Source organism: Zalophus californianus, chromosome 7 (assembly GCF_009762305.2).
Source record: "Zalophus californianus isolate mZalCal1 chromosome 7, mZalCal1.pri.v2, whole genome shotgun sequence".
Classification (NCBI taxonomy): domain Eukaryota; kingdom Metazoa; phylum Chordata; class Mammalia; order Carnivora; family Otariidae; genus Zalophus; species Zalophus californianus.
Window position 1 is genome coordinate 107,704,226 of NC_045601.1, and position 23,400 is coordinate 107,727,625.

The window sequence follows — 23,400 nt, forward strand, 5'->3', positions numbered from 1 at the left end:
AGCCCCAGGGGAGGGCACCTCGGGGAGCTCGAGCCTTTTGACAGAAACACAAGGCATGCGGGGACTGAAAAAGGCACAGACTGTATTGCTCACACTTCCATTTGCCTGAACCCAAATCCCTGCACCCGCAGCAGCGGTCTGCCCCTCCCCACACCCCAGGATCTGTGCTGGGGGCTGGCCTTGGTATGGGGCTGCTAGCCCCCACCTCCCCAGCCAGATCTGGCAGTGCCTGGGCAGAGGGTTGTAGGAGCTGAGGCCACAGTCAGCGCTCAGTCCGTCCTCTTGAGCACATGGATGAAATAGCAAGGAATGTAGGCCTGGCCCGGCTTGTAAGGCTTGAAGTCGCCCAGGACGCTGTGCTGGCACTTGCCCCCGAAGGCTGCTCGGAGCAACTCCGTGAAGGAAGCCAAACAGTGTGGGTAGTAGGAGAGCCGGAACTTACTGCAACAGAGCCCCCAAGCAGCCATGAGGACTGGTGGCCTCAGCACCACCCCCCTTCACCCCCTGCCGAGCCCAGTGGGTACCTCAAGCCGGGAGAACCATCCTGGCCAGCCCCCGGCACCTGCACTGTATAGTCCAGGGTCACCATGTGGGCTTTGTTGTTCACTGTCAGCACAGATGTGGTGATGTCCTTGGTCAAGTCACTCTGTAGGCAGTGGTGCAGGCGGCATTAACCTCTGCAACCCCCATGCGGCCTGGACCCCGGGATCACATCCCCCATTCTGGGCCTCCCACCCCCAGGGACCCCACCTTATAGTAGATGTTCTTTCCTGGGGGTGCACAGCCTGTGCTGAGGATGTGGTCGTAGTTGCGATGATCGATGACCAGCAGGCCCCCTGGCCGCACCATGCTCGCAATGTTCTTCAGCGCCAGCCGGTGCTCGCTCTGGTCTCCTGAGCTCCGGGCAGGGGCAGAGAGGCTGCGTCTGCTGAGGGCCCCGAGCTCCAGCCTCCCTCCCAGCTTTCTCCTCCCTGGGGATACTGAGGCCAAGGCAGAGAGGAGCAGAAAACGAGAGTCTGCTCTGGCAGGAGAGCGGGCACCTAGGGGGTCTGTGGAAAGAGGTATAGTTCAAAGCAAGGGCCAGGCTCCAGGCCACACCCTGTCTCACCTTTGCAGTCTGGCAGGTGGGCAAAACTGTTTCCAAGGCAGATGACAGCATCGAAGCCACCCCCTGGTGGCTGGGGCACATCTTTGTCCAGAGTCATCCAGTTGGCTTCTTCGATGACTGGGACCAGGAAGGGGAAGAGGGGTCAGGATGGCACCACGGCCCCAGCAGTACCCACCTCCACCAAGTGCAGCCCTGCCTCAGTTTCCCCTTAAAGACACGTGGGGACTCCCCATCCAGTTAGGGGGAGGGGATTACGGATATGGAGCGTGAAGGGAAGGAGGGGTCAAGGGGGGAGGAAGCTGTGATTGAGAAGAAAGGCTCTGCGCTTACCGGTTTTTATTTGGGAAAAGGGAGAAGACACTACAGACATCATTAAAACTAGCCCCGCATTACCAGATACCTCATTCTGGTGCCTAAGCCTCCCTTTCCAGGGAAAGTAATTTTGCTGTTCCCTTAAGGAAAACAAGCACCCCGGCACAGGAGCTAAAGGAGCCCAGGGCGGGAAGCACCGCGGCCCAGGGTGATGGGCAGGGAGGGCCTGACTGGACCTGCGTACCCCACTTGTCGAAGGCTGGCTCGTGCCGCCGGTTCCAGCGCTCTTTAAGCGCGTACTTGAGCATCTTGTCACTGGCGTCCACGCTGGTCACGCTGAAGCCCTCTTCCACCAGCATGATGGAATCCACCCTGGGCAGGGCCGGAGGGGAGAGGCAGAGAGGGGCAGTCAGGGGGCCTGGGAAGGCAAGGAAGAGGCCCTGTGCTGGACACTTCCGTCTTGAGTCCTTTCCTCCTCTTCCTCGCCCCAGGCCCTCTCCACTGACCTCAAACGAGTTCCTCACGTCGGTGCCTTACCACCAGGTAGCAACTTTTTGGTTTTGTTTTTTTAGCACCCGTTCAGAGCCAGGCACTCTATCAGTGCGCACTAAGCCTCGTGGCAACCCTGTGCGGTAGGCGGTGTTAGCCCCGCTTTGAGAGATGGGGCAGCCTGCGGCCTCTGGGATCGAGGAACCCGCGCTCGGGAAGGTAGTATAGCCTGACCCTAACCACCGCGGGTCTGAGTCTCCTCTCCGCTAGGTAGAGGGCCTTCGCCCCTCTGAAGCAGGTTTTCGACAGCCGTAAATGGGATATCACTCCTTACCTCGTGAGGTTTTGTAAGGACCTTAAAAATTGGTGTAAAGACAGCTCCTGGCACAGCGCGTGGCGCGGGCAAATATTGAACGAATGTTAACTGTTAACACTGCCCAAGGCCATCACTGGGGAGCAATGCCAGAGCTGGGGCCCGTGAGAGCTTCGTCGGTCTGGCCGCAAAGCCCGGCCTACGCGTCGCCCCGAGGAGCCGGCCGTCCCCACCCTGAGTCCCCACCCTGCGGTGCCCACAGCCCCCTCGCACCCTGGGTGTCCTCGGCCCTGCCTCCCGCCCGCTCTACCCCGCGGGCCCCCCGCCCCCGCCGGCTGCGGGTCGCCGGTGGAGGCTGCTCCCCCACCCGCGGCCATCCGCCGCCCCCCCCCCCCCGCCCCGGCTCACCCGGTGCCGCAGGCCACGTCGAGCACCCGCTGGCAGCCGTGCTGGCGCAGCAACCCGAGCAGCCAGGCCTTGTACTCGGCCGTGCGGCTGCGGGTGTCCCCGATGTAGAGCTGCCACACGCGCGCTGCCTCTCCGTCCGCGTACTGGTCCGGTAGCCCCTCGGCAGCCACCCCCAGGGAGCGGGTACGGTACACGCTATCCACCATCCTGCCGCGCGCCTGGCTCGGCGGCCGGGCCGCTCCGCATTTATGGAGTACGGCCCTGGCAGAGGCCGGCCGCCCCACCTGCCCAATGGCAGGTGAGCGCGGGGACACGCCCCTGCTGGGCTCGCGGCCTCGGGGAGGGCTCTGCGCGGCAATCGGAACCAGCCCTTCTCGCCGGCGGGAAGAGCCAGCCCTCTGGGCGACCCCCTGGCGGGAAAGGGCCCTCCCAGCCCCCCAGCCCCTTAAGCCCGGCCTCAGGAGGACCGGGGAGGGGCCCGCAGAGCGGGGGGCAGTAAGATCGCCCACTCCACAGCCACCTAAGCTGGAGAGAAAGGAAAGAAAACTTCCCAGTCCACACAGAGCTCAGCGCCTCGGACTGGACCGTCCCCAAGTGAAGGAAGGTATCAGCATATCTAAAGAAGGATTGTCCGCTGCAGGAGGCCCTCGTCAGCCAGGAAAGGCAGGAATAGGGTGTATCTGGGGATAATGCTAGTCTGGCCACCCAAGTCCAGGAGCAGTTCTGGCCCAGCGGATCATCTGCCCACCTGGAGGCAGGCGTTCCCCTGTCGTGGAGGTAACGCATGAAGCTTTTCCCTGAGTCGGCTAAGGCGAGGTCGGCCCTTTCCTCCCAATTCTTCACCGACAGGCAGGCTGCTAAGCACTATTTACTGTTTCAGGACCCTGTTTGAAACCCACCATCACCACAAAAAAAAAAAAAAAAAAAAATTTAAATAATGAATAAATAAACATAAAAATAAAAATCTCAATTTTTTTTAAAAAAGATTTTATTTTTAAGTAATCTCTGCACCAAACATAGGGCTGGAACTCACAATCCTGAGATCAAGAATTGCATGCTTTGGGGCGCCTGGGTGGCTCAGTAGTTAGGCGTCTGCCTTTGGCTCGGGTTGTGATCCCAGGGTCCTGGGATGGAGACCTGCATCAGGCTCCCTGCTCGGTGGGGAGTCTGCTTCTCCCTCTCCCTCTGCTTGTGTGCTCTCTCTCCTTCTCTGTCAAATAAATAAAATCTTAAAAAAAAAAAAAAAAAGAATCGCATGCTTTACTGTGACTGAGCCAGCCAGATGCCTCTAAAAGTTTGTTATCTTTAAAATTTTGGGGGGGGCGAGGGGCAGGGGGAGAGGGAGAGAGAATCTCAAGGAGGCTCCATGCCCAGTGCAGAGCCGGACACTGGCTCCATCTCATAGCCCCTGAGATCATGTCCCCAGCCAAAATCATGAGTTGGGCACTTAACCGACTGAGCCACCCAGGCACCCCTAAAACTTTTAGGTTTTTTTGTTTTTTGTTTTTTTAAAGATTTTATCTATTCACTTATTTTAGAGAGAGGCAACGGGACAGAGTGCAGGAGGGGGCGGTGGGTGGAGAACGAGAGGAGGGAGAGGGACAAGCGGACTCCTCACTGAGCACAGAGCCCCACGTGCGGCTCGGCTTGAGCTCACCACCCTGAGATCATGACCTGAGCCAAAATCAAGAGTTGGCTGCTTAACTATCTGAGCCAGCCAGGCACCCCTAAAAGTTTTAATTTTGTAAACACTATCTGCTTTCGACAGAAGTACCCAAGGGTGGGAAGTCCAGGCTTAGGGGTAGAAATGCTTGGTGCCCTTGCTGTTATATTGCTCACTGTCACTTCATAAATTGGCTCCTTGGTTTGGTTAGTGTACCTCTACCCTTCTTCCCCAAAGCAGAAGGTCTCTTCCTAGGACAAGATCCTGGACTGAGGTGGATTCAGCAATATGATGCCCCCCAGTGAGGCCCAAGACAGCGAGAACAGACTTCCCCACCTATCTTTGTTCTTCTGGCTTCAGAAGGAGCTAAATATGGAATGTAGAATGAAGGAGGCTCCCCTCTGCTCACTTTTCACTATCTGTAGAATCTAGGAGCTGAAGGAACCCCAAAGATTATATAATCATTCTTAACTTTCTATTTTTAGCACACAGACTGCCTCAAATGGGCCTGCCTTGCCCAAGTAATGGAGTCTTGTGCTCATGCTGACCCTATAGACAGGTCTTTGGCAACAGGCTGAGAAGGGCACAGTACCGGGAATCACAAATATATAGATAAGTGGCCTAGGGCAATTTATTATTCTTTCCCTTACTACCGCTTTCTTTTCCATTTACTTTTTTTTAAAGATTTTATTTATATATATGTATATATTTTTTTTTATTTTTTTAGAGAGAGAGGGAGGGGGGAGGGGCAGAGAGGCAGAGGGAGAGGGAGAATCCCAAGCAGGCTTCACACCCAGCGTGGAGTCCCATGCAGGGCTCTATCTCACAACCCTGAGATCATGACCTGAGCAGAAATTAAGAGTCGGAGGCTTTTTTTTTTTAAAGATTTTATTTATTTATTCATGAGAGACAGAGGGAGAGAGAGAGAGAGAGAAGCAGAGCGAGAAGCAGGCTCCCAAGGAGCAGGGAGCCCGATGCAGGACTTGATCCCAGAGTCCTAGGATCATGACCTGAGCCAAAGGCAGATGCTTAACCATCTGAGCCACCCAGGCGCCCAAGAGTCGGAGGCTTAACTGACTGAGCCACCCAAGTGCCCCCTGTTCTCAATATTTAAAGACAAGACAATTCCCAGGAACTTTTTCTTGTCCAGAAGTGATTTCAGCCCTTATTTTTCTCTTACCCGTTTTAAAACAAAGTTGTTTGAATTTTTGGCATAATGCACACCTCTGAATGTTTGTATAACATTTTTGTGATTGGTTTGCAGCCTTTAGAGGCTAAAGGCCATACTCTCCATACTGATAAGGAATTTTATTTAAATATTTGGCTTTTATTTAAATATTGATGCTTACAATTTTTGAGAAACATAATTTTACCCACAGAGCCATAATATGATTTTTTAAAATAAAATGAATACTGGTGGTAAATTTGGATTTAAAAAAATAATAAAGGTTTGAGTAGCTTGTAAGTGTACTTTCCATTTGAAAGACAAGATTTTTGTTCTAAAGTTAATAATTATTTGATTCTTGGGCGCCTGGGTGGCTCAGTTGGTTAAGCGACTGCCTTCGGCTCAGGTCATGATCCTGGAGTCCCGGGATCGAGTCCCACATCGGGCTCCCTGCTCAGCAGGGAGCCAGCTTCTCCCTCTGACCCTCTTCCCTCTCGTGCTATCTCTCATTCTCTCTCTCTCTCTCTCAAATAAATAAAATCTTTAAAAAAATAATAATTATTTGATTCTTTTCTCATCCAGAGGCATTTAAAAAAATGTCAACATCATAACACACATGACATTTCATGGGCCTTTTTTCTTTCTTTCTTTCCTTTCTTTTTTAACTTTTAACCATCAAAAGCATGTTTTCTTCTCTTGACCTTAAATTATTTGGCCTTAATCATGCTTTCAATGGCTACACTGAGTAGGTGTGTTGTGACTTGTTTAATCATTCCTTAAGTTCTGAACATTTAAAATGCTCCTACAATTTTTCAAGAGAGTGAACACTTGGATAATTATGATCAAATCATTTTTCAAATGGAATTTTTCTATTAATCGATACTGTCACCCAAAACAAATGTTTCAATTCTTCTCTACATGAAGATGTTATTCCTTGATATCTTACAAGGTAGAACAATTATTATCTAAGTGCTATAATCTTCAATTGCCACCAAAATGGACCAGATAATTGCAGTCCTTCTTCCCTAAATTGTCCATGCCCTCCGCCCACTGATACATATGGAAATTGCCTTTTGTTTTACTTGTTAGTTTGGTGAATTTTAGAGAAACTAAATGTTGAGTCCTTGGGCTGTGGAAGAGAAGATCACGGAATCTAAATCAATTTACTGTTTGACTTAACTGAAAATAAGAATAGGTGACATTTTTAAAATGCAGTACTTGGGGCACCTGGGTGGCTCAGTCGTTAAGCGTCTGCCTTCCACTCAGGTCATGATCCCAGGGTCCTGGGATAGAGCCCCGCATCGGGCTCCCTGCTCCACGGGTAGCCTGCTGCTCCCTCTCCCACTCCCCTTGCTTGTGTTCCCTCTCTCGCTGTGTCTCTCTCTGTCAAATAAATAAATCTTTTTAATAAATAAATAAATAAATAAAATGCAGTACTTATTTGGAATTAGTTGAAAAGCGTAAATTCTTCATCCCCAAATGTGTGATGTTTGCCAAAAGACCTTTGCTTGGGAATATGGCTGCAGCTGGACAAACTCCCAGGCTATTCCAATTTGAGGACACATTAAAATCCTAGAATTGTGAAGTATGTATGTACAGTAACCACAAGTGAAGGACATCCTGTTTTTGTTTAGATTCAGAAGAGGTAGAAATTAATTTTTCAGAGGATGGATGCAAATTTCCAAACTCCAGTCCAAAGCTGCTGGAAGAAACCTCTTGTCTGCTGTCTCCCCAGATTGAACACTGGGACACGGGGGGAGGGGAGGGAAGCCACCCACCCACATGGACTCTGCTAGCAGATAGATCACAATGGATTCCTTTTTTGGACTTTTTAATATAACATATAAGACTTAATTTGCTTTAATAAAGTCCTGTTAAGTAAGTGTAAAATTGGTCCCTACATTAGTGGATTACAACACTAATTAAAGGTGGCTCCTTTAAGCTTAGTGCACCTACAAGAATTCCACCACTGTGTAAGAAGAAAGGTTTTCTTTGACCATTTCACACTTTGTTACAAGTAATTTTAAGGTGTGCTAATGTCCAATAAGATCTCTTCAGTGTATACCAATCTGCTCACTGAGCTGTTCTTCCACATAAAAATGATACACTAGTTGAGCCGTGGTAACAGGCTAAGTAAGCATTGCTTGTTGAACCAGCTGACTTTGCACATGGCATCCTGTTTGGTTTTTTTTTAAGATTTCATTTATTTGACAGAGAGAGACACAGCCAGAGAGAGAACACAAGCAGGGAGAGTGGGAGATGGAGAAGCAGGCTTCCTGCAGAGCAGGGAGCCCGATGCAGGGCTCGATCCCAGGACCCCAGGATCATGACCTGAGCCGAAGGCAGAAACTTAATGACTGAGCCACCCAGGCGTCCCATATGGCATCCTGTCTTGATGACATGAATGGTAAAATACCAAGACCACTTTGGTGAGTAAGTAATTCCTAACAAAATTAAACTCTGGCTTTTTGAGTGTGTGTGTGGTTTTTTTTTTCTTTTAAGATTTTATTTATTTGACAGAGCGAGAGAGGGAACACAAGCAGGGGGAGTGGGAGAGGGAGAAGCAGGCTTCCCGCGGAGCAGGGAGCCCGATGCGGGGCTCGATCCCAGGACCCCGGGATCATGACCTGAGCTGAAGGCAGACGCTTAATGACTGAGCCACCCAGGCACCCCTTTTTTTTCGTCTTTTAAGTAGGCTCCATGCCCAGCGTGGAGCCCAACACGGGGCTTGTACTCATGACCCTGAGATCAAGACCTGAGCTGATATCAAGAGTCAGATGCTTAACAAATTGAGCCACCCAGGTGCCCCTTGAGGATCTTTTTTTGTTTTGTTCTCCTTTTTGAACAGAGAATCTTTTATATATTTATATATTTTAGGGGGGTTGGTGGATAGATGTTACCACCCCTGGAACTGGTGACGGGCTCAACCTGCTTCTCTCCCCCGTGCAACACCTCCTTGTAAAGAATCATAATCATTTTCATGGAAGTTTAAGTTCTATTGGCCGGTACAACCTTAGTAGATGGAGAGTATAATTTTTAAAGAATGAATAAATTTCACTTCCTCTTCAAAAAACTGTAAACAGGAGCCAGCCCTTGAGGGGCCATTAGCTGGCTCACTCGGCAGAGCATGTGACTCTTGATCTTGGGGTTGTAAGTTTGAGCCCCACATCGGGTGTAGAGATTACTTACAAACAACAACAACAAAACGCCAGCCCTTGAGAGCGGCGTAAAGCTCAGGCTGGCTTTCAGTTATACACAATGATAAACTCTGAAAAGGGAGAAAGGTTTGAAAATTATCTCCCTCCTAATTGCATTCCCCACGTTGAACTGTAGCTGTCTGCTTCTAGAAGAGAGCCATGGAAGGGGGGGATGGTGCCCAAGCCAGGCCATAGCTGCAGGGTGCTCTGGCATCATGGCTCTACCCCAAGACACTAAAGCCAGTCCACTGGGGCTCATAACCTGCGTGGGCCACTTACGGAATGTGTGACCTTGGAAAAGTTACTTAACCTTCCTGTGCTTCATTCATTCAGCAGCTACTTATTAAGCAGCTACTCTGTGCCAGGTACTGGACTGAGTGCTGGGGATAGAAGAGTGAACCAAACAGACAAAAGTCCCTGTTCTTTTTGTGGTGGGAGATATGTCTATGGGGGAGGGGGGCGCCGGGAATCATGTCTTTCAGGAGCTGGGTGCTGGCAACTCAGGTGTTGAGTTTGTAAAACACCAGTGAGCTGTCCACTTAGGTATGCTTTCCTGTATGTGTGTTTTACTTCAGTAGTTTTTAGGAATCCCCGGGCTTGAGGCCATAGCCGTGGTCAATCAGTATGTAAAACACGGTGAGCTGGGCTTGTCACAGTCAGCACTCAAACTAGTGGCTGTGGGGCACGTGGGTGGCTCAGTGGTTAAGCATCTGCCTCCGGCTCAGGTCATGGTCCCAGGGTCCTGGGATCAAGCCCCGCATCGGGCTCACTGCTCCGCGGGAAGCCTGCTTCTCCCTCTCCCACTCCCACTGCTTGTGTTCCCTCTCTTGCTGTGTCTCTCTCTCAAATAAATAAATAAAATCTTGGAAAAAAATAAAATAAAAAACAAAAACTAGCGGCTGCTGTTATTGCCAAGAAACTTACTAGAGCCATCAGGGGATGCTCAAGAGGGATTCGGTGGCCTCTGCCGTGAGGGCCAGCCCATGGAGCCCTCCTCTAAACCAGTTAGGTGCAGACCGTGCATCTGTCGCAAAAAACAGGCTTTAAGACAAACAAAAACAAAAACAAAAACAAAAACAAGAAAAGGCATTTTGCTCTCACTCGTGAACTGAAGGGCTGCAAGGCCACTGGGGACACATGGCCAGCCGTGTGCTGAGCCAAGGTTCTGGATCTGGGAACAGCATTCAGGAACTGGGAAATAGAGGAGACCGCTTTCTAGAAATTGCCCTTTAAAATGAATACAGAGGAGTGCCTGGGTGGCTCAGTCGGTTAAGCTTTCCACTCGGGTCATGATCTCGGGGTTGTGGGATTGAGCCCCAGGTTGGGCTCCACGCTGGGTGTGGAGCCTGCTTAAGATTCTCTCTCTCCCCCTCTCCCCTCCCCACCCTCTCTAAAAATAACATAAAAAATAAATAAAATGAATAGAGTCCCTGTGCAGCCACCCCTGAGACTAGAGCCCCAACCCCTGAGATTTCACTATCAGGGCCTGTGTAAGAAACTGGCTTTCTGGTTGGTCCATCAGCCTTTGTGGTTCTGGACGATGGAAGTTCCTGGCAGAGACAGATCCTCTCTGGAGTTCTGACTAGTTGTGTCTCTGAGGACAAGACCGTGGCATTGACTTCATGGAGGTCCTGTCCCCTCTTAGCACAACACCCTGTTTCTCCTGCTGTAGTGGGCTCCAGCTGGCCTCATCTTAAGGACCATGAGAGCTTTGTTAAACAAGCAGACTCCTAGGTCCCTAAGCCAGCAAATCTGAGGTGGGCCCAGGCATCTAACAGGCATTCCATATGACACTCATGTTCAAGTGAGTTTAAGAAACCCTGTTCTAACAGGATTTCTACTAAAGGGACTAAAATCTGGTTAACTCAAGCTCAGCCAGTCCCCTTACCTTATGGAGAGAAGGGGTGTGGGCAAGTGGGAGGTGATATTCAGGTGCAGGAAGGCCTGTATGTGTGGTGGAGAGAAGAAAAGAAAAACCTGGGAAGATGGATCTTGCCTCTGGCTCTTCTAGGCTGGGCTGGGGCAGGGGTGAGGTGCGGGGGAAGCTGCCCGCTGGGCTAGGTGGGTGGAGTGCTAGTGCATGCGCAACACACCTGGCCCTCGTGGGGGGTAGGGGGAGGAAGGGGCTATTCACCCAGCAGCCACAGTTCAAAGAGCAAAGCAGTCACAGTGCTGTCCGCCCTCTGGTCTGGGACCGGGACTGGATTGGGCCACTGGGCCCACACCCCAGCAAAGGGATAGGTCTTTGTCCCATCCTACCTGAAGGACCAATGAAGCTCTGGGGACAGACATAAGCCAGGCACTGAAGTACTCTGGGTCAGTGACAGAATGGGGTTATCAGAGAATAGCCATGAAATCCTAGACAGTCCAGGGGGCTGCAAATGGTTCCCCAGCCCTGAGCTCCAGCCCCCAGAGCCCAGGGCGGGACCTGAGTCTCGACTGGAATCTCACTGCCCACAGTGCCTTCAACAGGGGGCAGCACCAGTCCTAGAGATGGGTGGGGGCAGGGGGACTAAACCGAAAAAGTATCATCCTCCAAGGACCTTTTGGAAGTCTCACCAACTGGAGGAAAAAAGCTTTCGGTTTGCTCCACCCTCTCTGGCCTTGGCTGTCCCACCTCAAGGGAGAAGGCCTGAGCCCAGGCTGCAAGGGGGCCCCTCACCCTCAGTTAGTTCGGACCCTGGAGCTGGAGTCTGGGGCGCTCCAGTATTGCATCCCCGCCCTGCCCACCAGGCCCAGGTCAGGAGCACTAAGGGGTCTGTGAGGCTGGGGTGGGGGCCTGGCGCTGGCAGGACCTCCTGCCATTGTCTCCTTCCGAGAAGCCATAGCTGCTTCCTCCTTTACTTGTAAAAGAGGTTTGCTGGTAGGGGTGGAGTTATGGCTAAGAAACCAAACCAATTCAATGTGGATAACGCTGCCAGTGCCAGGTGTCGGGGAAAGAAGGTGGCAGCCATGGGGTGGTGGAAACACAACGGACCCAGAGTCTGAATCCAGAGTCTGAGTGCCCCTGGACACTTACTAACAGCAGGACTTCGGCTGTGTCACTTCATTTGAGCCTCAGTTTTGTCTTCTACAAAATGAGGCTAATGGCACCCCCACGGGAGTTGTAAGGGTTCGAGTTAAAGCACCGCGAGTGTGTGCAGTTGTCATTACTACTGCTACTGAGCACCCTGACCCCTGCCCTCGGGACAGAGTGGGGAGGTGCCTGGGCCTCCCACAACTTCTCCCTAGAGGCCACGCTTCCTGTTCGTCCCCTGCTCCCAGAGAATGTGGTGTAACTGGCTGTTGGGGGAGTGGGGTGTCCTCCCCTCCGGGCACAACAATTAGAAAGAGCACAGCAGTAATTTGTGGTCATCAGGGAACAAGGTTCAAGACCAACAAGTAGGGCAGATGGAGATGGGAAGGAGGGGTAGAATCAGGTGAGTTCATCAGTAAACAGTTTACACAACAAATGGGAAGGCCTTCGGGGAGAGAAGAGAGAATAGAGGGCAGCCAGGTGCCCAGGGCACAAGTGAGGCCCCTCCTGGCCTGGGGAGCTCAGGGAGTCCAAAGGCAGCTGAGGGGCAGGGTGTCACCCCAAAACAACCCGGGCCCGCCCTGCACCTGCCGTTCCCCAGAGCCGGCAGGCCAGCCTCAGTAATGGGAGGATGGGAGCTGCCTCTTCATCCTCGGCCCCCAAGGCTGGAAGGTGAGGGGCAAGGAAGAGCAACAGGGGCTCCAGGCCTCCTGAGGAGCTGGAGGGGACTCAAAAATTGGAACAAAAAAGGCCAAAAGGTTTTTACTCTGTGAGCCCTAGGGAGGGCCGGGCAGAGTGCCAGGTGTCCACAGGAGGGGGTAAGCGGGGGTGGGATGGCCTGTAGTCTTGCTTCCCCGCTGGGGAGGAGTGAGGGGAGGTGAAGGCCGGGGTGCCCTCCCCATGGGCCCCACACCTGCCCCTGCTGAGTTCACACCAGAGTCCTCAGCAGGCGGGAAATCGCACGGCCCGCCGGAAGCCGGGGTCAGGAGAGCCGCTGGGCGGAGGCAGGAGGCGAGGTCTTCCCCGCACCGTGCCTTTCCTGCTGGCAAAGCCGGCAGGGCGCACCTGGAGCGGGACAGCTGTCTGCCGGCCAGAGCGGGGTCCCAGATTCCTCAGCTTCAGGTCAGGGGTCTCGGTACAGGGAGCACTGGGTTAGCCTCAAAGCTCATCCGGGGGGCTGTGTGTGAGAGGGGATGCCTTCTGGATGCCCTCATCCTCATCGGGGCTGGGGTCTTCCTCCAGGCCACCTAGCTCCTTCCTCTGTTTGCTGCCGCCGCCTGATGCCTTGACCCTGCTGCTCTTCTTTTTAGACTTCTTCCCTCCCAGGGCAGCTGTGTCCCCCTTCTTGCCGGACCACTGCTCTGCCAGGCAACCTGGGGTGAGGAGAGACACCCGCAACGGACTGGTTTGCTGGGGGCAGAGCACTGACGGGGCGGGGCGGGGGGGAGCGGAAGCGACAACTGGAACTGGTGCCCCATGAATCCCTGCCTCCTGCCTCACTGCGGTTCCCTTCGTGTGATTCTGCACCTGGTTTCAGTACCTCTTACCGTACCACCCTGTCCCCTCAAGCTCCCCAGGGGCAGAGCTGCTAGGACGCCTTCTATTTCTTATTTCTCTTCCATCCTCTCCCAACCCACCTCCCCTGAGGGGGAGCGAGTGGTAAAACGGAGGGCCCACCCACCCTGCCTCTCCCTCCCTCCCACTCACTGGTGTCCTTGCCCTTCAGCACGTGATTGGCGCAGAGGAACTGAGTCAGGTCTTCCTCCTGGTGGTGCCGGTACCAGTCCTCGATCACCTCCTCAAACTCTTCCACCAGCACGTCGCACTATGAATCACAACACGGCGCATTGGCAAAGCCCCAGCACTGACTCGCTCCCGGGGGGAGGGGGGGGGCGCTCAGCCGAGTCTCACAACCCACTGCAGGACAGGCAGGTGGCTGTGATTCCCCTGAGGAAACTGAAGCCAGAGAGGTGAGACGACTTGACCAGAGCTCCCTCCCTCCCCCAGCTCTTGGTGGCCTTCCTCAGCCATACACCCGGTCCCCAGCCACCCTGGTGAGGCAGGGTAGCCTCTGAGGGCCGAGAGGCCCGTACCTGCTTCTTGAGGTCAGCCACCTCTGCAGAGGTCTCGTTCCACAGCTCATAGGGGATATCCATCACCACCTTGACCCCTTTGTGGACCAGGTTGTGCAGTGTCTCAAAGGTCTCCGACATGCCCTGGAAGAGGCAGCAGGGCCTGAGAGGCTGAGAGCGTTCACCAGTTCCCACCCTCCTTTCTGGGTGGCACTGGAGGCTGGAGGACCCAGCACTGAGGAGTCAGGACCCTCCAAGGCTTCTCACACTTGACCTCACCTTCCTCTCCCCTTTCAGGCCTGCCCCCCCACAACCCCTACACACACACCCTATCATGTCTCCCCACACCTCAACCTTTCAGAAAGGATTGCTGTTTGCCTTCAGGCCCTTTGAATGGAAACTCCTTTTCCAGGAATTAAGTGTGTCTTGGCTCTTTCCCCTCACTGTGGCCGGGAACACGTGCTCCCCCATGTCTAGACCCATGCCCCACTCCGGCTTCTTCCTGGGGCTTGTGTCTTTCCTGGGTCAGAAGAGAGCACAGGCGAGGCGGGGAGAGCTCTTGGTTCTGTAAAAATATTTCTGCCAGCTCCCTAGGTCTTCTCCCTGGAGAGTCCATCTACATACTGTCCATTTCCTCTTTCTTTCCAGAGGTGATGCAGGCAAATACAAGCAAATATACATACAAATATATCCTCCTCTCTTGCCCCCACTTCTTACACAAGTGGTAGTATATATCAGCCACACTATTCTGCCCTTTGACTTTTTTACTGAATAACAGAACTTGGAGACAATTTGAATTCAATTCATAAAGAGCTACCTCATTCTTTGTTTTGTCCACCGAATGGCCGTATCAATTTATTTAACCACTGGTGAATGATTAGGTTGTTTCTAATTTTACTGCTATGGAAAATAGTTTTAAACATTTTTATATTAAAGCAAAACATGGGTTTATTACTGAGTAGAATACAAAATTCATACAAATTTTATTTTAATTTTTAAAGATTTTATTTACTTATCAGAGAAAGAGCACAAGCAGGGGGAGCGGCTGACAGAGGGAGAGGCAGGCTCCCGGCTGAGCAGGGAGCCCGAAGCAGGGCTCGATCCCAGGACCCTGGGATCATGACCTGAGCTGAAGGCAGACACTTAACTGATTGAGCTACCCAGGCGCCCCTTTATTTTATTTTTTTATTTTTTAAAGAGGCTCCACTCCCAGCATGGAGCCCAATGCAGGGCTTGAGCTCATAACCCTGAGATCAAGATCTGAGCTGAGATCAAGAGTCAGATGCTTGGGGCAACTGGGTGGCACAGTCAGTTGGGAGTCTGACTCTTAAGTTTCAGCTCGGGTCGTGATCTCAGGGTTGTGAGATTGAGCTCTGCATGGAGCCCCCCATCAGGCTCTGCACCCAGCACAGAGTCTGCTTGAGACTCTCCCTCTCCCTCCCCCCAGCGCACACATGCTCACGTGCGCTCGCACTCTCTCTAATGAATAAATCTTTAAAAAAAAAAAGAGAGTCAGCCGCTTAACCAGCTGAGCCACCCAGGCGCCCCTAAATTTTAAATCTAAGACTTCTGCTGTTTAAGACTATCCCTCTAAAGGGCACCTGGGTGGCTCAGTCGTTAGCATCTGCCTTCGGCTCAGGTCATGATCCCAGGGTCCTGGGATCGAGCCCCACATCGGGCTCCCTGCTCAGTGGGGAGTCTGCTTCTCCCTCTCCCACTCCCTCTGCTTGTGTTCCCTCTCTCACTGTGACTTTCTCTGTCAAATAAATGAATAAAATCTTAAAAAAAAAAAAAAGACTATCCCTCTAGGTTCCCCTGGGGTTTCTGACTAATCAACTCCACTAGAAGGGTACTTAGGTGGAGAAATATGGGAGGCAAGTCTCTTACCATATGTGCCAGGCACTGAAGATGTTGAAGCAAAGAACTGTGGGCCTGCAGTAAGAAGCTCATTCTTCAGGGACAGAGGCATTTGTGCACATAGTAAGTGCATTAAATATCACACAGGCACCCTGACAGAGGTCCAGATGAGTGTCCTGTAGGCCCAGAGGGACTAGGTAATCACCCCACCCTGCTGTGTCTTCTGACATCTCCTCTAAACCCCACTGTTCTGCACTTCCTGAGCTCTCCCTGAGCCAGTGTTCAGGCCTCCACAGGGGCATTTCGGGCTGAGGCTGAGGCAGGGCCCTGATGGCCCCGGTCACTAAGAATGTGCCTACTGGGGCGCCTGGGTGGTTTAGTCGTTAAGCATCTGCCTTTGGCTCAGGTCATGATCCCAGGGTCCTAGGATCGAGCCCCACATCAGGCTCCCTGCTCAGCAGGAGGCCTGCTTCTCCCTCTCCCACTCCCTCTGCTTGTGTTCTCTCTGTCAAATAAATAAATCAATAAATCTTAAAAAAAAAAAAAAAAGAATGTGCCTACTGCCCCTGAAGAGTCAGGGCACTCAGGATGTGAGAAATGCAAACCGTAATCGATGAAGAATGGGCAGAGGCCAAGGATGGAAGCTCCCCAAACATGATCTTCAAGTCACACCCACACCAGCAGACCACTTAGATACAGGCAGGCCTTGCCCCATGGGGATGAAGGACAAGCGCAAATCCAACCTTGGCAAACCGGTTGCTGCCAGTCCTCTCCTTGTGCAGGCTATAGTCCAGGAGCCTCTTGCAGATGGTCTCAGTGACTTCGATTAACCGCAAGTCCCTGTAGAGACAGCATCACGAGAGGGACTGAGCTCCTCTCCCAGCCCCAATGGGTTAGCGGTCCGTCCCTCCAGCCCTGCTACCCCAACACCTGCGCATCTCACCAAAGGGAAGTCAGAGCTGGAAGGAAGATAGGTCATCTGGTCTGGGGGCTCTGAAATGCTGGAACACAGACCAGAGAGACAAAATGTAACAGCTCTATGGGAAGGCATCTTTTATAAAGCTAAATGATTCAGTATTTAGATGTTTTCCAAAGGCAAAATGTATTAAATTTTGATATCAAAGTATTTCATTTTGAAAGGATGATCATGGCTGATGAAGGGTTTTTTTGGCTTGCTTTTAATATTTATCCCTGGTAAAATTAAAAGCAGGTAATCCTATGTCATCTATTTTAAAAAAAAAAAATTGCATTGGCCCATGAAATCCAAGAGTCTGGGATGAGATACGGTTGAACGGTCTTGCTTTGACAGGTAAGTCTGAGGCTCAGTGGAATGAAGGGATTTATGAAGACCACACAATTAGTTGGGGCAAAACCAGCGGGCAAACTCAGGTGTTGGTGAGAACTGCCTCCCTTTGGTGGGTTTGCCTAGCTGGAAGGGAGAGGGAACCCCACGCCTCCGAAGCCTCTAGGAACAAAGCAGGCCAGTGGGTAACCCCCTTCACTTACGACTTGGTGTACTTGACTCCGGAAGCCTTCCGATCCAGGATGCCATAGCCTGTGTCAATCACCTCTTTGGTCTTGCCAGTCTCCTCAAAAGCTGACTTCAGCTCCACGGCGACGTATTTACACACTGGGGGCAGGAGACATGGCACAGCCTACTGAGCGCGTATGAGTCTGACAGGAAGGAGCCAGCTCTGAGCCAAATGCACCAAGGTAGGTGCCTCTCCCAGACTGGGTCAACACTCAGGGCGGGGAAGGAGTTAGCCCCAGACCACCACATGGAGATCACTGGGTGAAACTTGGCTCTAAGATTCACTGCCCTCTGTCCAGTCCTGGCCCTTATCCTACTGACTCCATTTCTCCCAGCTCCCTCCTGCCCCCCCACCCACCGCCCCTGTAATCATTTTTAAAATTTCAAACATACAGGGCGCCTGGGTGGCTCAGTTGTTAAGCAGCTGCCTTCGGCTCAGGTCATGATCCCAGGGTCCTGGGATCGAGCCCCACATTGGGCTCCCTGCTCAGTGGGAGGCCTGCTTCTCCCTCTCCCACTCCCCCTGCTTGTGTTCTCTCTCTCACTGTGTCTCTCTCTGTCTGTCAAATAAATAAAATAAAAAAAAAATAGTTTAAAAATTTCAAACATACAGAAAAGCTGAATGAGGGCGCCTGGGTGGCTCAGTCATTAAGCGTCTGCCTTCAGCTCAGGTCATGATCCCAGGGTCCTGGGATCCAGCCCCACATCGGGCTCCCTGCTCTGCAGGAAGCCTGCCTTTCCCTCTCCCACTGCCCCTGCTTGTGTTCGTGCCCCCTCTCTCTCTGTGTTAAATAAATAAAATCTTTAGGGGCACCTGGGTGGCTCAGTTGGTTAAGCGACTGCCTTCGGCTCAGGTCATGATCCTGGAGTCCCGGGATCGAGTCCCACATGGGGCTCCCTGCTCGGCAGGGAGTCTGCTTCTCCCTCTGACCCTCTTCCCTCTCGTGCTCTCTATCTCTCATTCTCCCTCTCTCAAATAAATAAATAAAATCTTTAAAAAAAAAATAAAATCTTTAAAAAAAAAAAGAAAAGCTGAATGAGTACAACGAGTAACTATACAGCTTCCACTCATTTCAACAGTTTGTTAACGATCTGCCACAATCTCTCTCCAGTATAATAATATAATAGCATAATACAGTAATATATCTCAACAATATATACATTGTTTTTGCTAAACCATTTTGAAAGTAAGTTGCAGACATCATGATCTTTCACCCCTCAAAAGGTCCTCATGCATCTCTGAGAGCAAGGACTTTCTTCTACCAACCATAAAACCATACCGATCCTTGGAAAATGAACAATAATTCCAATATCACCTACTACTCAGTCCATATTCAAATTTTCCCAGTTGTCCCCAAAGGTCTTGTCTGCCTGTTTTATGATCTGATTTCATATGCTGTTCCAACACCAGCTCTCTGCTCCTACCAAGGTTATCGGCTCCATCCCCTCCAGAGGCCCTTGCTCCTACCGGCTCTGTACATTCATCCTCTTGTTTTCTCTTACTCTTCCTCAAACAGTTACTAAGCAATCCTGTGTGCCAGGCACTGTCTGGGGATTCACAGCTGAAAACAGATTCCTCTGTTGTACATCCAGCCCAATGGAGTAATCGCCGCTGTGTAAGGAGTGTTGACACAGAAAGTGTGACCTATCCGAGGCCCTGGGAGAGCGCTTAATGCCTTCTATGGGCTTTTCTACCCATTCTCCCAACCTCACTTTATCATTATTATTATTTTTTAAAGATTTTATTTATTTGAGAGAGAGCAAGAGACAGAGAGACAGAACATGTGCAGGGGGACGGGCAGAGGGAGAGGCAGAGAATCTCAAGCAGACTCCCTGCTGAGGTGGGAGGCTGACATGGGGCCGATCCCAGGACCCTGAGATCATGACCCGAGCTAAAGACAGACGCTCAACCAACTGAGCCACCCAGGTGCCCCACAACCTCACTTTAAAAGCCTCCTCCTCCTGGAAAGCTCTTCTGGACCTATCCCACCTGCTCTGATTTCACCTGGGTCTCTACAGGATCCATGTTCGAAGAGCCTTTGGTCACTTTGTGTCTCCCCCACTATAACTATAACAATACCCAAAGTGAGTATCATGTATTGGACTTTTTCCGTATTCTTCTAGTCTGGGATTCTGTCTGTGTTGGATACTTAATAAATACTGCTGAGAGACTGTGTTTGTGATAGAGCAGCTTCTGATGCCTCTGAATGAGTATGATCTGTAGGCCAAATGCCATTAGTATTATTATAACACTGACAGCAGAGTTTAGGAGACCAATTCACCACAAAACAAAAACAAAAACAACAACAAAAAACCATCCCCTGAAGGCTTGCTTGGTAAAATTTTATAACATACATATTTAATAGATGGCTTGGAGAACTTGGAATACATTAAAATTCCAAAATATAAGCTGTGATCTCAGAGTCTGCAATGAATTGAGGCGGCTCACCTCCCTGGCTCTCTAGCCAGGAACACTTGTCCCCCTCCCCCTCTCTGTTCTACATTCTGTGTGAGCTCATCATTTTTCTGGCTCTTTTGCCCCCTTCTCCCACGCCCTCAATGTGTAGGATTCCAGGCCCTGGGGAGCTGAAACCTTTCTCTCTTGTGCCCATCAATCACAACCTTGCTTCCCAACTCTTCCAAACCTTACCTCTTTAAGACCCCCTCTGGGGATCCCACCCAGAACTAGACTTGTAGGAGACTCATGGCACAGACCCCAGACTCTCATGGACACCCACCTACTCTTTTTCCGGGCAGGTCCTCCTTCCTCTGTGCCAAGGCCTATTCTACTCAGGCCATGGAGCCAGGAGGCAGGCTTTGTGGGCCATACACAGTCAGCATTTAATAACAAAGGTGCAACAATGATAAATAAAAGCAAAACACTATTAAGAGGAGCCTAAGAGTTTACCAAGCCATCCTGTAACTGAAAATCCCTTTTAAATGCCTCCTAAGGGAAAGAAATGTGAGGTTCTCAGGCTATGAGAACAGTCCCTTCTTAGGGGCCAGGACAGAAAACAAAGAGAGGAAGTGGAAGCCCCAAACCATACCATATAGGTTTGGACTAGAGCAAGAGTGAAAGGAAAGCATCCCAACTCTCTGCCTGCCTATTTATGGGAGTGAGGGACAAGGTACAGGCTAGAACCCATACTGAGAGCCCTCCCAGTGAAGTCGGCTCATCTCTGAAGCATCTCATCTTTCATCTCTCAAATGAAAGGATTATGTGTCCCAATCCGCCCACCCCCACTCCCCAGCGCTTAGGGAACATCTGGCCTGCTGTATGCTTTGAATGGGGAGGAAATGGATTTACAGCCAACTTTTGGAGGGGTTTGGGCTTATGGAGATGGCAAGGAGGGAGTGATTGCAAAGGTCTGGGGAGAAAAAAGAAATAGTGGGGGTGAGGGTGGAGAAAAGGTAGGCCCTTCATAGTCCTGAATCACTGGCTTGGGGGTGCTGGTGCTCTTTCTCTCAAGTTTTACATTTCCATCCCTATATCTTTGGGATTCACTTTCTCCTTATTCCTAAAGTCTTCCTCCCTCACCAAATTCTCCCAGGCCAGATCTACTCTTGTCCCAAAGTGGCCCTCTATTCTTCTCCCCATAGGCCTCAGACCCTTCTCCTTCCTCCACACACACCCAAAGCCCCCATTCACTGGGTGCCCACCAGGCACTGTGTGAATAAATATCTGAGACAAGGTCCCTGTCCTCAAGGAGTTTAACCCTAGTGGGGAAGTCTATCAATTACACAGATCAGCTTGTGGTGAGGGCACAAAGGGGAGAGTCTCAGGCTTTCCTACCCTAAGGACAGTCATAAGGACCTTTTCAGTTCCTCAAACTTGTCCTTTGCTTCTTAGCCTCTGCATCTGCGGTTTCCTGAGAGACTCTCTCTTTTTACGTCTCTTCGTCCAGCTAACTCCTAATTACTGCTTGGGCTTCCTATACGAATTCCTGACTTCCCTCTCCACACAGCCTTTCTCCCCCATCTCTAGGCTAAATTAGATGCTCCTTCCCCGGCCCGCAAAGCCGGTACCTACTCTATCATGGCATCTACCACCCTGGATTATAACTGCTTCTTTTGTACCGACTTGAGAGCTCCGGTGCACCGAGACCTGATCTCTTGCCCGCCCCTGTGTCCCCAGCGTCCAGCACAGTGCCAGGCACACAGTAGCTTCAATGAATGAAGAGGCTCTAGCTCAGGTGCCAAGGACTTTCCATTCCCCGCCCCTACCCCGCACGCCCCGCCCCTCTGGCAGGATACTTCCCGCGGGCCCCGCCCCCTCACCTTCGCATTTGCTGGGGAGTCGAACCCAGTCAGTCTCCTCTGCGTGCGCCTGGCCGGGGCCCAGCTCTGGGGCCGGCAGTAGCAGCAGCAGCAACAGTAGCAGGGAGAGAAGCAGAAGACAGCGGGGCCCAGGCCGGGGCGCGGGCTCAGGCAACGGATCCATGGCCCAGCCGGACCCGACCCCAATGGACCCGGCGGCGATTCCTCCGGTTGCGCGCGCTGGGCAGTTTCCCGGAGCCGCTTCCGGGACTGCACACGTGCCTCGGCGTAACCAGGGCAACAGGGAGCCCCCCCGCCCTCTCCCTCCTCCGGCCACCTCGGCCCGCCCCCAGAGCTCACGAAGGCCCGCGGACAACGCAGCCAATGGGCTTTCCGGGGCTTGCCCTCCAGCGAATGGGAGGGCGATCTTTTCTCAGTCTTGACCAATGAGAGCGCGGATGGTGTCCTCAGTGACCTATGGCAGCATCTTTCCCCACCCACTAACGGAGGCTCTGGGAGGGTCTGGAGGACCAGGACGCAGAGCGTGGAAGCGGCGGGCTGGGCCTGAATGGGAGGAGGTCGGGCTTGTGGGTCCCGGTAGAGGTGCGGAAGGCCGTCTTCTCGGCCTTCTCCGCCTCCTTGCACATCACTTCCCTGCTGGGGTCGTAATGCAGCAAACCCTTATTGAGCACCTGTTTTTAAATTTTGTTATTATTATCGTTGTTGTTATTGTTGTAATTGCTAATCACTAGTAGGCGCTGTGGGTGAGACCTTGGCGACTCACACAGTCCCCAGCCTTTCAAACAACTTTCTTAGTGCCAAGTAATCCTGGATTGGGCCCCTGAGAACCAGAACAAATCACCTCCTCTCTGAGCCTCGGTTTTTTTCTTTCTTTCCTTCCTTCCTTCCTCCCTTCCTTCCTTCCTCCCTCCCTTCCTTCCTTCCTTTCTTCCTTCCTCTTTTCTGCCCTATTACTGATTTCTTTGGATTCTGAGCTCCTGCAAAGCAGGGATTTGGCTATGAACGATTGTAATTCCCTTCCACCTCCCCAGCAATAACAGGGTGTCTGGTACAAGGAGATGATCAATGGGGCCCCCATCTGCTCTGTCATCAAGAGGAGGACTTTCTGGGTCTTCGGGGCTGCTTCAGACTACCCCTGAGCTCAGTGTCGTATGGACACACACACCCCAAGTTTGCTTTTCTGGGAAGTTGTCTGCACTTTTGTCCACAAGGCCCTGTTCCCCAGTGCCTTATGTTTCCTTCCTGGAGGTTGGATATTTACGCTATTTTATGAAGACTTCGGAGGACTGATGATCAGACTTTTGACTTATTTCTTGATCTTAGCTTCTTGCTCAAAACAATTGTGCCAATGACAAGGCACTTTGGATACGCAGGGGCTGTGGTATGTAGAATTCTATAGCGCACAGGATCAGGACACCCTTCTGAGGGCCTCCCTCTTCTCTAGGCTTCGTAAGACTTGGGGAGACTCAGAGCCTGGCCAAAGCCCTTGATTTACCTAGGCCCAGGAATCCTCCTGGGAGATAACTTTAAGCCAACCACAGTAGGGACTGAGCCTGGGGCAGGGCAGGATTGGGGAATTGGAGCATGAGGAGGAGGGATGTTGAAGCTAAAGGAAACTCTGCTTCCAGAATGACTAAAAGGACCTCTGAGAGGACATTTACTGAGGCACAAATTAGTTTCACAGGAGCTCTGGACTCAGCATCTGGGCTGAGGGCTGGGAAGAGACAGTGGCCAGAGAAAATCTGAGGTTATGGCTGGACATGCCCGCACCCCATCCCAGCCTATCCTTCCCTCAGTCTGTGTGCTGGGGAAGGAGCAGCCCATGTGGGGATGGTGGTCCGATTCATCCCCAGGAGTTGTGGGATGCGCCTCTTTGAAGAATCTAAAAGGAGGCAGGAGCATCTCCTGATCGGCTAGTGAGAGATGGCCGTGGAGAAGACAGGGAGGGTTTTCATGGAACAGCAGCTGAGAGGGCACAGAGGCTCAGGGCA

General features: G+C 51.8%; 2 protein-coding genes across 5 annotated transcripts; both read right to left on the reverse strand.

Annotated features, from left to right (window-relative positions):
• Positions 1–65: 65 nt before the first annotated feature.
• On the reverse strand, positions 66–2,929 carry GNMT (glycine N-methyltransferase). 2 transcript variants are annotated; one of them, XM_027601482.1, is made up of 6 exons: positions 2,631–2,929; positions 1,665–1,792; positions 1,109–1,225; positions 751–980; positions 525–646; positions 66–441 (listed from the first exon to the last, which is right to left on the reverse strand). In XM_027601482.1, the coding sequence occupies exons 1-6, from the start codon at positions 2,834–2,836 to the stop codon at positions 270–272; spliced, it is 975 nt and encodes a 324-aa protein (XP_027457283.1). In that variant the 5' UTR covers positions 2,837–2,929; the 3' UTR covers positions 66–269. The 2 variants fall into 2 exon arrangements, with proteins under 2 accessions (XP_027457283.1, XP_027457284.1); XM_027601483.1 differs by having other exon boundaries at positions 751–893; positions 2,631–2,924.
• Positions 2,930–10,059: 7,130 nt separating this feature from the next.
• CNPY3 (canopy FGF signaling regulator 3) lies at positions 10,060–21,730 on the reverse strand. 3 transcript variants are annotated; one of them, XM_027601485.2, is made up of 6 exons: positions 21,410–21,730; positions 17,107–17,230; positions 16,344–16,440; positions 13,765–13,887; positions 13,379–13,496; positions 10,060–12,848 (listed from the first exon to the last, which is right to left on the reverse strand). In XM_027601485.2, the coding sequence occupies exons 1-6, from the start codon at positions 21,570–21,572 to the stop codon at positions 12,790–12,792; spliced, it is 684 nt and encodes a 227-aa protein (XP_027457286.1). In that variant the 5' UTR covers positions 21,573–21,730; the 3' UTR covers positions 10,060–12,789. The 3 variants fall into 3 exon arrangements, 2 of the variants coding, with proteins under 2 accessions (XP_027457286.1, XP_027457285.1); XM_027601484.2 differs by having other exon boundaries at positions 10,062–13,044; XR_003521332.1 differs by lacking the exons at positions 10,060–12,848; positions 13,379–13,496 and adding an exon at positions 16,544–16,601 and having other exon boundaries at positions 21,410–21,684.
• Between the last annotated feature and the right edge of the window lie 1,670 nt (positions 21,731–23,400).